At 45.5% G+C, this 14,209-nt stretch overlaps 1 protein-coding gene across 1 annotated transcript; it reads right to left on the minus strand.

Annotated features, from left to right (window-relative positions):
* Positions 1–11,032: 11,032 nt before the first annotated feature.
* Positions 11,033–12,442, minus strand: LOC26515323. The gene is made up of 4 exons (XM_032451746.2): positions 12,425–12,442; positions 11,849–12,354; positions 11,246–11,790; positions 11,033–11,192 (listed from the first exon to the last, which is right to left on the minus strand). The coding sequence occupies exons 2-4, from the start codon at positions 12,336–12,338 to the stop codon at positions 11,124–11,126; spliced, it is 1,104 nt and encodes a 367-aa protein (XP_032307637.1). The 5' UTR covers positions 12,339–12,354; positions 12,425–12,442; the 3' UTR covers positions 11,033–11,123.
* Between the last annotated feature and the right edge of the window lie 1,767 nt (positions 12,443–14,209).

Raw genomic sequence — 14,209 nt, forward strand, 5'->3', positions numbered from 1 at the left:
CTTCAAGGCATTTAAATGCATTAAGTTTAGCCGATAAGTTGTAAAAAAAAATAGCGGATTGAGAAAGAGAGAAAGTGGAGCGGGAATGGCTTTCTCCCGAGCGGATCAGGCAGGCTGCAAGGTCGGAACTTGACTAATTTTATGGCTATATAATAACTATACATAACTGATAAATTACTTAATGTAAACTGTGGTAGTTGCATATAAAAAATTGAAATCGAAAGTCGACGAAACTGATCAAAATAGAGTTTTGAGCCCAGAGTTTTTGTTTCACGTTTCCGGGAAGTGGATGGGATTCCATTTGGAAATATCGTACTCACGATGGGTTCAATAAATTCATGCAAATTGGCAGCTTTGGTAAGTGGCAGGAGTCTGCATCGGCATTTGTGTCTGCCCCGGCCCAAGAACCAGCCTCAGCCCCGGCTTCGATCGTCGTGCCACATGCCACGCGCAGCCCATTCATCATCCCGTGCCACTCCCCATCAAAATGCCCCAACAGATGTTGTTCTTTTCTTTGGGCTTTCTCGATACACTTGCCCAGAGAACCAGAAGAATGTGTAAGTAGTCTCCTCGTAGTCGCAAACTTTTAATTATTCCCTTGTCATTTGGGGCTGCCGCAGTGCTACAAATAATAATTTGTAGACCGCAACAACTTGATGTCGCCGCGAATAATAAATGTTTCGCCGAATATGACAGGCGATGTCTGCCAAAAATAATAGAGACAATGGATGCCACTAAATGGGGCAAGTGTCTGGTAATCTGCTATGAAATATTTTCATTAACATTTATAAATTCAAAGTGCGCAGTGTCTATGTCTATGGTTATGCCTATGGCATCTCAATTCAATGCCCGAGATTTATAGCGAATTAATCACTTTGAAAACTTCCCATAAAGAACTTTTCCGTCCTCAGAGCCATAAACACCAGAAACTATTTGCAACACCGAATGTCGCACTGCCGGCAATTGCATTTTCCATTTTCCACAATGTTGCACTTTTCCCGAGAAATTTAGCTCATTTCATGGCCTCACATATTTCATATGCAGCCGTTAAGTGTCCCTGGCAGAGGAGAGCTATTAACAGCCGCACGGGTGGAGCCATTAGGACCGAAGTCCGACCCGGAGTGCCAGCACGGCCGGGCTAACGAATCCGGCCTCCTGCGTCGAAATGAGCGATGAGAAATTATGCCATGTCTGGTCTGAAAATTTCAAGATCACGCCGGTGCGCAGACATCAGTTTCATGATCATAATCATAAGCAGCCGTCGGGCAACTTAATAACCCCATTTCTCTGGCCCTCGCAGCCTACCCAGCTCCCCCAGGACCCTGTCTATACAAATATATGTGTGTGTCTTTGGTGGCTGCATTATATTTATTTTGCGTGCAATTTGTTTGATCTGCTCGCGTAATTAACTCTGTCTGCATGCAGCCCACCATCCGAAAACGGTCTATGAATAATAACCCAGGCCCGACCTGTGCATAAAGAATCATTTTTTGGCTGGGAGTGGGAAATTATGAGAAGTCGCGGATGGCATTTGTTTGATGGCCACCGAAGGAGCTTGGCGGGCATACCGTGGCCTCCTTTGAAGTGTGTCTAATTGGGCGCCAGTTTAGGGAGCTTCAGGTTTCCCGATGGTATAGGAGTTGCTTGTGGTTTTTAATCCGAAACTCCAAGAAAGTACATCTAATTGCACAGCTCCGTTACTTGCACTGCCATTGACACTGCAATTTTTATTGATATGAAAATGAAAACGGCAATGGCTTTCGGCAATTGCAGCGTCCGCCGGCGAACAAGCGGCCATCGTGTAGCGCGTTTTATGGCACCCACAAATTCCGTGCTAATTGTTGCACTGCGAGTCCCGAACTGGTTTCTTGCCCCGGTGCCCGGTGTCGAGACCTTGCCGAGTAGTTTGCTTCAATTTTGCCTCAATTATTTCGCTTGTTTGTTTATGGAGGAATCTTTAATCTCGGCGCTGGTGTTGGCTGCTGCCATCCAGCCTTGACTCCTTGACTTCAGCTTCAGCTGGAGCTCCAGCTTCCAGCCTCGAGCTCCTGCATGCGTGGCCAAGATCTAGACAACACCTACAAAGAGCTGGAGGATGGGCTCCCGCCTCTCCATCCCTATCTATGATCTCCCAGAGACGGGGCCTGGTGCTGGACAAGTGTTTCGAAAAATGGATTATTCATGTTGTCCTTGCCAGGCACTCGGCGTTCGGCGGCTCTTCTGTTGCTGTGTTGCAAGCTCCCAAGCTCCACTCCCTGGGCTGCTGGTGTCATTGTTATTGTTCGATGTTGAGGTTGCCATAAACACAGCCGACTGGTTCTGTTCGCCCCAAGATGGAGTCCGCAGATGGCACAAAAGTATACAATTTAAATGGAATATTTCCTTTAAATGTAAATGCCTAAACATTTTTATTAAAAGAATTCTCCTCGTGTGGATGATTGCGTCTATTTATCCAACTGGCTAAATATATCCATCCGATTCCCTGGCACTCACCTATCTGGCCCTAATAAATTTATAAAGCCCAGCGATCGTAACTCACTCCCCCTTCTGGCTCATGTGCATCCGAAGGAAGTGATGGGATGGGCGGAGATGGTGCAGCTCTCATATCCTCCATAATGATGATTTCCAATTGCAGCTCCCAAATCGATACCAATTCCGATGCGTTAAGGTGTGAAAATACCTACAAGGCAGCCGCCGGATTGATGGGGGCGCTGAAAATGTGGACTCCCCGTCTCCACACTCCATACCCATCCCCCACGCTTCCCTTCAAGACTTCAATCTGCCTGTGTGCCAGTGGTGTGTCTGGTGTGCCACCCAAAAGATACTGACGATGAGTCTGGCTGTCATTAGCGGTATCCAAATCATAACATAAATACACTTGTCGTCTGTCGAGAGCTCTTTTCCGTGAAGCAGATTATGACAGGGCCAGAAAGGGGCAGGAGGTGTCTGCCTGTCTGTCTGTTTCTGGCTCTGTGGCTTTCTGGCCCCGTTCTGTTCGGCTCTGTTCTGGCAACTTGTTGGCTGCATTTCATTTTGATAACTTGTCAAAATAGTCTGGAGAGCATGATAAATGCGGCCAGACAGCGCGAAAGCCACTGACAAAGTGTTGAATGCCTGTGCCACTTTATTATTGCCATTAAGTGGTCTGCTCAATGCTCACCCACCGCCCCACCCACTCAACCCCTTTTGGGTCGGCCTTGCCACCGCCCCGGGTGCGTCAGCTGGCTTTACGACCCGCCTGCGGCCAGGGGGCGGGCGTACATGCAACTGAGGTGGCATAAACTTGTCAGGCTATGTCATAAAATCGCAGACCCTTGCACGAAAATCGAACATCATCGCCATCCCTCTCTTGGAAGGTCGGAAGGAATGGGCAATTCCCTCACGGACAGGTCACAAAATATTGTTGTAATATTTGCCAGAAATAATTTGCAACGGTCAAGGGATATCGATTTGCCCAAAATGTTCGGCCACATCAAACTACACTTTAAGAAAAGACACAGACTCTGGGCTGAGCTCTCTAGAGACCTCTCCAGAATAGATAACAATAGTGTGAGGAAGCTCTTTCCAAAAATGATATAAAAGTCAAAGAAATAGGTCATAGTTTTCTCTCAACATATTACTAGTTCTCCTGCCTTTGTCTTTATTTTCTTTCAGTGCATAAAGTTATTCTATTCCAACCTTCGCCACTTACCTTAATGTGCCGGACTGATTGGAATATGATATTGGGCATCGGGTTTTATGGCGAATCAGCTTTTATTTATTTACAAGTTGAATTTCGACCTCTCAAATCCCCCGGGTAGACCCATCCCTCGCATCTGCCTATTGATTCCCCGCCCCATATTGGGGTTCAACTAATAAAGTCCTCCCGTGCCGATGCTCCTGCTGCCGGGACATGGCTTAATTTGTTAGACGTTATCGCTTCCGCTCAAAGCCAACTGCCGGCGAGTGCAACAAAATGCATTTTCCAGTTGCAACAGCCCCAGCCAGAGGAACTGCAACTGCGGCAGGTAACTCGTTTGCTTCTGAGAGGGGGGAGGGGGGGGGGGGGAGGGGAGTGGGTATTGGGGCACAGTCACGTGCAGCGAAACATATTCGCATGTTGCCCCGATCGGCCGTGATGCACTATCGATATTTGCGTGGCCTTGGCGAACTTGAAGATATTGATTCCGACACGAAGCAATAAAGAGCTCTATTAAATATTTCGAATATTTTTAGATTTTCGAATATTCAAGCTGAAACAAAAAGGATGTGTCAGTCAAAAGGACAACAAGCCAATAGGTTGACGTGGCCCGAAGCATAGGCTTTTTCCCCCAAAAAGGAGGCAACTGTCACTGAGAGAGAGAGACAGGGGAAATGGAGATGAAAGAGATGGCTGAAACAATGAAAGGAACATAAATTGCATATGAACCTGCTGCCAAGTCGCAGTTGGCTGCACTCCATCTCGCCGGCGACTCCTTCTCGTTAGCTTGGAGTTTCTGCTTTTTTTTTCCTTCGCCTTTTCCGGCCATGCTCCACTTGTCGCTGCTGCTGTTGTCATTCCTTTTAATTTCATTTATTTTGCAAAATACAATTTAATTTGATGTGAATGCAACTGACAACTGGCAGCGGAGGAGCCACGGCCAACATACAACATACTATACAAAAGCAAAAAAATAAAGACGAACGACAAAAACGGCAGAGCCGCTTGCGAAATGGCCATAAGGCAAATATTGAACTGCAATAATCATCATCGGGATCGAAATCGGAATCGGAGTTCGAGCTGGAACTGAAGCTGAAGCTGGAGTCGATGGAGCGGCCATATCAGCCGCCATTTCGTTTCCCATCATCATCATCTTCCTTAGCAGCGACATGCTTATGTTGCAGCTACAGGAGCAACATGGAGGGGAGACTCCACCAGATACATATATCCCGCAGACAGAAGACAATCAAGCGCAAAAAGCGAACGAGCAATTGTGGCACACGGATGAGCCGGGCCAGTGATTGTCATGAAGATAACAAAAGTTGCCTTTTTGCATACCAAACATCGCCAGTAGTATCGCTGGTTGTAGTCAGCGTCGCAGCATCGGCAGTTGCTCCACCGCAGCAACATGTTGCTCAAAACTAACAAAGTATTGATTGCGCCGATTGCAAGTGGATGTGGATCACTCGTCGTCGCTGTCGCGTTCAACGACAGCTACATGGATTGTCATCCAACTGCTGGATAAAGCAACAGCAACAGGAACAGCAACATGAGCTGCACCACAGCAACACACAACATCCAGAAGCGCCGTCTGCAATCATACATCCTCCGCATGAAACAAAAGTCATTTAGTTATTGTTGCCGATTCCAGTCAATGCCCAGATACAGATACAGATACAAATGCAGATACAGATACTCCAATGCCGATGCCGATGCCAATGCCGATGACAGTCCCATCCGCTTATCAAACTTCAAACAAATCATTTTGTTGGCGGCCTTGTAGGCCTTGCTGGCTGAAAAGTTGGCCCAGGACGAAGTGAAAGGAGGCGGTGGGTAGATGGCTTTGAAGAAGGCCAGCGGAGGATAATCTGAATAGCTGATTGGCCGCTGAAAAGTGGCATTGTTATATATTATACATTTTAAAATATTTATACCATCTATATATGATTCCAACTTCTGTTAAAGTTTAATGATTTTTCCACAACATGGCTGGGTGCCATCAGCCAGGTTCGTGTCGTCATTTTGCCCCAAAACTTCCCCCTTCTCGGTCCGTCCGAGTATCTAGGACGCAGATCCCATTGCATTCGCTGGATGCGGATTGGCAAAAAAAAAAATGGAAGAATCGCAAACAGGAAAAATGAAGTGAACATCATCATTATTTCTTCGCCGTCGACGTGAGCGCAGCAAAAAAATTATTGAATTTGAATCCGGCAGCTGCCATTCGCGTCTTGAGGCATCTCCAGCGATGCTGTGTGGCAGGGGTTTGGTTGTGTGGCAAGAACGCGTTTTGCACTTTGCGCTGATTGGAAGAGATCTGAAAGGAGCCAGAGCCAGCACGAAATTACAAAAGCCATAGTGCCGGGGAGGAGCGACAATGTGGGCAAAGGAAGCGGCTCCTCTTTAATGGGGATAATATATTTAACAAGCCAATCAGGGATTTTTATTAAGCGGGTAGTGGGTGTGTACGGGTAGACCTACCTGACTAATTTGATGAGTGGACATCGAAACCGGCAAGGCCCCAAAAATTATTCATATTTACAGTGTCTCGGTTAACCGACAAACCAAATGACAGCGAACATTTCGTCCATTTATTATTTGTGGCCTCCGTGCGGACAAATACGGCGAGGACTCGCCCCTCCACACACCCCCCAGGAGCCCAGGACCACCACTAAACAAATGAGCATTGCAGTCCAATTAAAATAATAATTACATTTCTAATGTAACTGCAATTTGTGTTTGCGAAAAAGTGCGCCCATACCCATACCATGGCCCCAGTAGCTCGAATAGCATAAATATTAATGACGACGAAGAGAAACAGGGTCCCCAAACAGAGAAAGGGTATGCCACTATATGTATATAGTAGAATATATAGTGGTAGGTAGGGTTTTTGGATTTTGTTGGGGACCGAAAAAGGGCAGGGGCTCCGGCAAATGTGCGTGCGTGTCGATAAATGTTTGCTTTTCCCAAACCCACACACATTTTCGCACAAATAAAACTCAGACGGACGGGATGTGTTGGCTCTGTGGCAAAGTTCGAATAAAATGGCTAAAATACCTGTGTCTGTGGTCAGCTCTGTTCATATTTACATTCTAAATAAATAATATTCTAATTTGACAAAGCAAACGGTAATTTATTAAAATTGTTAGTAGCCCGGCGCTAGTTGCATTAATCCTTAACAAACCAAAGGCCAAAGTCCACACAGAGGACATCGGGGTTGAGTCGATTACAACCTTAGTTTTTGCTCCGCACTGTACCCAAGTTGCAGGGTCAAAAGCAGGGTAACAAGAATAATGGCCAGGACTAAAGTGAGAACTTGAATGTAAGACACTGGCTGCAGAGTCACTTAATCTTGTGGGTTTTCGAGTAGATCTTCGACAGCAGCATTCATTTTAAACAATAATTAAATCATAAATATATTATATTACAAGTTAAAGTAGTGTATCAAGAAATAGAGCACCACGCATTCTGAATATGTTCCGTGCTCCTGCCAAAAGGAGGAAGGGAAGATGCCAACATTTCATATGCTAAGCTGGATCCGGAAGGGAGGTTGGGCGCCGTCTGTCTGAGGGTTTAAAGCCCAAAGCCAACCACCAACACGGCCAACCGCAGGACCCCTGGAACCCAGACATGTTTTGGGGGCTGTCGGCCGAGCATGAGCAATTTGCATTTTGGCCATAGGACTTGGATTGGCTAGCTTGGGTTTGGAAGGACTTATGGGCATCATATTTGCAGCAAAAAATATCTATAAAACTATAGAGATAATTTAATCTAAATTGTACATTTTATTTAATTTTTTTAGAAAAGATTATAGCTTCTTATAGAAGTAAAAATGTAATATCCTTTTGATTTTCTCTCACTGTAGACCCTGCTTGTGTTCTGTGGATTGAAGAGATATTAAAATGAATATTTTGCGGATAACATGAAATTGAAATTGCCTGCGACTCGACTCAACCTCAACCTCAACCTCAATCGTCTCGGATGACGATGGCGATGACGATGGCGGCCTGTTTAACTCGACTTGGCCACTGGCCTGGTCGTTGCTCGTTGCTCGTTGCTTATGGCCCAGCATTCCGATAACAATGTGGACTGGATGACGACGGATGGGGGATGGGTGTGGATATACCCATACCCTCGTATTGGTATTGGGAATATGGAGATGACGTTGGCTCCCATTTGCTGCTATCGTGTAATGTGTTTAGCGGGGCGACTGAAGGGGACAGGAGTTCGGGAACAGAAGCTCTGCCACTGCGGCTTCTCTGTAGATTTCCATATTAATAAATGGCCACGGCTGCCGTTGCAACTTTCAACGCGGGACGGGGCTATCCGGGGGCAGAGTTATTTATTGGCAGGCGTGCTCTCAATAAAATTATGGTTCATGCAGATTATGCGAGTGCAGAAACTTGTTTGCCACAGACACAGGAGGAAGGAGGAGGCAGCAGTCAGAAGGGGGTTAAAGCCAAGATTATTGTGGCCATGTTGCAGAACAGAACAGAACAGGCAGCAAGGGAATATGTAAAGTGGACTTATCAAAATGGAGATGATGCCGCATGTCGGGGATGCTATGGAATGATTTTGGGCACATCCCTAATGGGATTATGTGGAGATGTAGGTGTGCTTGTATACTCGAGCAGGGAGTACCAGACTTTGGACTTAAAAAGAGGGCTCCTAATGCCTATAAAAATATACTCTCAAACTGTAGAGCTCATTAAAGCCTTCATTTCATCCTTCATGCAATTGGCTCCACTCTCCACATGTCAGTGCAACTGGTTTCCATCTTCCGATGCGGCTGCCAACACTTGGCGACTAATTAACCTTGGTTACCCTGCAACTACGATAAGTACCATGCACGGGAGGACGGCGTCCAGAGACGACTCCTCTTTCTTGGCTCCTCAAAAATTTGCATATCAATTTGTACACACAACGACGGGGTTATAGCCGAGAAAAAAGACCCCAAGTAAAATGGCGTATAAACTGAAAATCGCTTCGAACCACAAAACCGCAAAGCGAGTAGAACTGCACAGAGCAGAAATCATGATTCTCATTATTTTGCTAAAAACGCCAAACGGCAAACGGGGCGACTCCCACCTGGCCACCACCCGGCCCCCTCTAGTGGAGCATTTAAAAGCGGCAGACTCAAATGAAGATATGCAGATTAAAGGAGTGAGATGGCCGCAGAACCAACAGCAACAGCAACGGCAAAAAGCTACCAGCGTCAATGTGGAAAAATTACGATGAGCATTACCAGGCGCATTAAAAGGCTCTTGGTAGCCCCGCTCCGCCGACCATCCCCTCTGGAGGTCACAATGGGGACGTCCATGGGCAACGGTAGCCGGCAGCAGCCGCAGACCAATTCTGAGATATGAACATGGCGTTTTTTTGAGAGCCATATGAAAAGACCACAGCAGCGGCAGCATCAGTGCCAGGAGCAGAATACTTTGGCTCCTGGGTTCTTGAATCTGGATTTTGGGTTCTGGCCTCTGAATTCTGTATTCTGGACTGGGAACCCCGGCCCAGGTACTCTTGGTTTCCAGTTGAGCTGGGCGCGCATCTCGAGGAGACGATAACAATACATGCGCCACGACCGCAGTGGTTCACAGGCAGGCACAACATCATTTACCCTGGTATCAGGGTAAAATTCTTCAAAATATTGTTAAATATAACAATATTTAAATAAGAGTTTCAAAACGGTAGTGGGGTTAGTTTTTGGGTTACATTTTAAATCATTGTAAGCTTAGAATGAGGCTATCTTTAAGGTATTTAATATAATTCCCCCAAAATATATACTGAGACACTGTGGCAAGATCTACTTCACAACTGGATGGCGGGGGCGACTAACTTGGCTCGATGCCGGCCTCGTTTGCTCTGGCAATTGTTCTCGCCGCTTGGGCTTTTCCTTTTTCCGTGTCTAGCATTGAACTTGGACTTGGAGCCGCGGCTGGACTTGGACCTGGACTAGAGCTGGAGCTTGAGCTGGAGTTGGAATCGGGCGATAAGCGTCAGCGCGCCAGTTAATAGCAACAAATAAATGCAACTAAATGCTCAGCTCTCGGTTGGAAAAAGGAAAAGGGATGGAAGCGAATCGAATGGTTGGATGGAGGCTTTCGGTGGAGCGACCGCCATGGCCATATGAAGATATCCAAAACAACGACACAATGCGGTAGTTGCCGTTGGCATATCGTCGCCACTTGGTCCACTTGGTGGCACCACCACCGCTACTGCCACCGCCACCAGAACCACCACCCCCGCCCGTTTTGTTCCACTGTCTATTGTTGGAGCCGCGGCCATTGTCATCGTCTCTTTTGGCCAACAGCAGTGGATTTGTTATTCCTTCTGGCCATGGCCGGGGCATTGTCTCGACTCGTGTAGTCTTTTGCATCTCGTGGCTGTTCTTTCCGGGATCTGGCCAAATTTGGTCTGGGCCGCGTGATATAATTCATAATTCATTCGCCCGCGACATCTTTATTTGAATGTCGCAAAAGGCATCTAATAGAGTCAGTTGCAGGCGTGAATTATTGTCTATCCTGTTTACATTCTATGTAAATAAATTGGCGAAATTTTCCAGGAAGGCATGATGGGTATAACTAGAAGTCAGTTTTCGACAAGCGATAGGGGCTCCGTCGATCCTCTAAAAGATTGAAATTTGAAACATTTGACATAAAATAAATTTTTCTTGAACATAATTTGGTTTTATGATGCTTTCTTATCGGAGGCTCATTGCTGCCTCGATCGCAGTCTTACATAGCCTTCAAGCCCCCAGGCATGGGATTTTTAATTAGCCAACACGCTAAGTAGCCATTCATCAAATATCTTTCAACACATTTCAAGCGCCTGCGCTAATTGCCGCATGGAAGTGGCACCGAACCGGGGCGTGTGTTTGGGAACCAGTCACAAAGTGGCAGTCACCGAATCCAAATCTTATCTGTGCATCTCGAGGCAACGCCAGGTTGTCGCCAACTGCCAAGAGTGGTAAGTGGTAGTTGGCTGGCGGGCTGGCGGGATGGCAAAGTGGCAAGGTGGCAAGTGTGGCATTGCATGTTCAGCTTAAAATTTAATAAGCGCAAACAACTTCATAAATTCAGGCCCAGAGATCGCTGGCCGTCACCTGACACCATCACTGAGAAATAACGCTAGGCAACTTGGAAAGAGGGCCATGGGGAACTGGAACTGGAAGTAGCCCTCTTTCTCGCAGTGTAGCTCCGCGGAGCATAACGACTTGGGGCGAGAGGACTCCGACAAGATCGCGTCGCACAGCACGAATACACATTTAATATCTGACCGTTTATAATGGACTAATCCTGCCCAGATCGAGTCTATCACCCAGAGCTAACAACCCAATGGTCATTCTGCACAATCTTTCTTTCTGCAATGGTATGTTCTGCCCGTATTTATTTATTATATTTTAATTGAAACAATGTGTTTGAAACATGAATATAGTTTCTATTTTCTAGTTTCTATTTTCCCAATAAAACATGCTGTTGAGGAAATTGATACAATCAAACTTCTTTCCGCCGACCTGTTAATAAAATACATAAGTACGTCTTTTGAAAATTATTACTTGAAACTTACAATCTGCTCCACGCGCTCGAAACTTTTGTTGGGAAGGACCAGGACAATAGGCTTTTCGCTGGTGTAGCCATTACTCTTTAAAATGTCATTTACTTTTCCCACAAACTCCTTCGATATGAATGACTCTATTTCCATTTTCAAGTGAAAGTCACGGAGAAATTTGCACTTTTTAATTATTTCGAAGATGTTGTCCTTATTAAGTCCTTCGACTGCAATGCTCACTTTCTCCAGGGTAGTGGCATGATCGAAAATCCATTTGAATAAAATGCTCGACGGACAAAAATTGCTCCAGAACCCAATTTGCTTCAGCTTGGGGCAAACAGGTAAATCTATTTGACATATGATGGAATTGCAAATGCAAAACGATTCCAGAGCGCCAAACATCTCGGTAGTGGGTAATTGAGGCATCTGCCCCAATCCGACAATCTTCACTTTGCGCAGATTTTTGAGTGGCAGCAGCACATCATATATGTTTAGTCTAAATTGAAATGGTCCAAAATCGAGTTGCAAATCCTCCAAGTAGGTAAAACGTCTAATAAGATTCCCTGAAACGATGGACATATAATTAAAGAGGGCACCCGCCTTAGATGAATCACAACTCACCAATACGGCAATCCGCATCTTTAATATGTAATTCCTTTAAGTTCCCAAGTTTTAAAAATGAATTTACAAGCTTTGAGAAATTAGAGCTCGACGCATTTATTCGAACCCTTAGAGTCTGAAATTTCTTTCCATGCAGAAGATATCTTTTTATATATTCCACCTCCTGATCATCTACGGTTATATTTATGGATTGCAAATTGTCGAAGCAATCATTAATTAACTGGTCAAGTATTATGAAATTATTAAAATTATCTTCTAAATCGATGTGAAGAATCTTTGAACCGCACAGAGGCAAAATACGTTCGAGGAACCAGTCTGAGTTATAGTGGAGTGTAACCGTTGCATACGCATCTTTAATATGGCAAGCGAATGCTTTTCCCAAATAGTCATGAGCCACAGCCAGGGACCATTTATCCCATTCATCTAGATGTTTGAATATTTCGTCCAGGACTAAAAATGGCAAGTCAAGAATATTCACTGCAGTTTCCATTATCGAGAGTCGAAGTCTGCAACGATAAAAATTCAGCCACAGAGAGTTAATATTTTACCTGTAGATTTCATTTTATATTTCACTACTTTGCTGAATCGCCTGCTTTGCTGTAAAGGAAATTAATAAATGTTTCATATATATTCCGCATTTTTTAACCATTTTTTTCCACCAGTTCACTATAAATGTAATAATAATTAATGGCAAACACATATTTGCACTTGGCCATGGCATTAAAATTCCAGCCGGAACAATCAGCGCCATGGATTCTCTCACGATCATTATCTGGGGCCTGGAAATGGCCTGAAAGAGCGGAGTGGGCTATTTGGCGGCTAAATGAAGAGGCTCTTGGCCAAACGAATTGCTTACAGACTAAATGTCAGTGACAACAACAAGAACCAGGTCTCGCAACAACAGCTATTGGTCTAGTTAGAAATTCTATAACCGAATTCTGAGCAAGATGGGATGCACGGAAAAAACTTCATACGGATTTTCGTTGCAATCAATTAAAATTTTGGAATATATTTTCAACTTTTATTTGTTCCTATTTATATATTTCTTGTAAGTATTGAAGTACTTTGATGTTTTAGGATTTTTATTATTTTTGTGTAAGTATTGCCTCGTGCGGCAGCAGGGTGTTGAAAAATTGCCGGCACCTTCTGGTCCTTGACAGGTCGCTCGCCCCCTCCTCGCCCCTAACAGCCTCGCACTTTTGTCACGATCCTTTCAGTTACCCGTTGCAGCCACGGGCTGCAACACATCCACATCCACATCCATTGTTGCATCTTGGCTGGCGGCTGATCTCACAGAGATTGCGCTGGTGCGCGGCACTTTTTGGGTCTGGTCATCGCGACATCATCGCGCCAAGCAGGCCGAGCAGGGAATTGATGAACGCCTAGTTCCCGGTTCCTAGCCTACACTCCACGAAATTCCCCACGCCCCAGAGATTTTCCTCATTTTCCAACTATCGACTACCCGCAAATAGATGAAAGTTCCCCTGAATTTGTCGCTGTGCAATTAGAGCTTCGGCTTCATCTGCATGTGAGTGTTGGCTGGCCGGCTGGTTGCAGTTGGGGGTCGCACTGCGTCTATTTAAGGCCGAGATTTGATTGTCCGGCGGAGATATGCCAATTTCTCAGTCGGTTCCTGGCAGCTCACAGCTTGTCGGACATTGTTCTAGCTATGAGTGTTGGGTGTTGCAAGTTGCTATGCTGCTACGATGCAATGTTGCATGCGGCGGCGATCGCAGTCGCCTCGATTGATGCCGATTGCCGTTTGGCAATGGTCAAGCGAAAGTGTCAATATAATTGGCCAAATTGATGTGGCCAAGCTTGGAGCATGAAGCCTGGGGCCCAAATTAGGCAAACCGTTTTCAAGAAACATTCCGAGAAGCAGAAACTCCTTCGAGAAGTGCCACGCTTCTGGACACATTTCAATCAGTTTTCATTCGGCAGTGGAAAAACGATAAATAAATGACAAAAACCATTTCATAAGAGAGTCGCTGACAGTGGCATCTGCTGGCAAACACTTGCAACATGCGGCACTCACTTCCTCGACTGCAACTTGCAACTTGCAGCTTGCATAAATAGGAGCCAGAGGAGAGACTCGTTTGCATGCCGCCGCAAGACTTTCACATTGTGACGTATTTATGGATATCAAGTGCCACAATTTCTGCACTCGCGGATTCATCTTTGTCCCACACTCGGCAATAGAACAGCTCCAAGCTGCAAGCTCCACGATCCAAGCTCCAAGTTGCATTTCCTTTTCGAACTGACAGGCCCAGAGAAATCCAGTTAGTTATGTGCGATTCCCCCTGACTGAGATATTTGCATATCCATATTTGCAGCACTCGCATATTGATGGATGCATTCACC

This window comes from Drosophila ananassae, chromosome 3R (assembly GCF_017639315.1).
Source record: "Drosophila ananassae strain 14024-0371.13 chromosome 3R, ASM1763931v2, whole genome shotgun sequence".
Classification (NCBI taxonomy): domain Eukaryota; kingdom Metazoa; phylum Arthropoda; class Insecta; order Diptera; family Drosophilidae; genus Drosophila; species Drosophila ananassae.

Excerpts from the sequence above, each read along its gene's own strand:
- LOC26515323 (XM_032451746.2), bottom strand. The coding sequence starts at position 12,338 with ATGGAAACTGCAGTGAATATTCTTGACTTGCCATTTTTAGTCCTGGAC. Across the intron at positions 11,791-11,848 it reads AGATGCGGATTGCCGTATTG|GGAATCTTATTAGACGTTTT; the intron begins GTGAGTTGTGAT and ends CCATCGTTTCAG. Across the intron at positions 11,193-11,245 it reads TCGAGCGCGTGGAGCAGATT|GTCGGCGGAAAGAAGTTTGA; the intron begins GTAAGTTTCAAG and ends TTTTATTAACAG.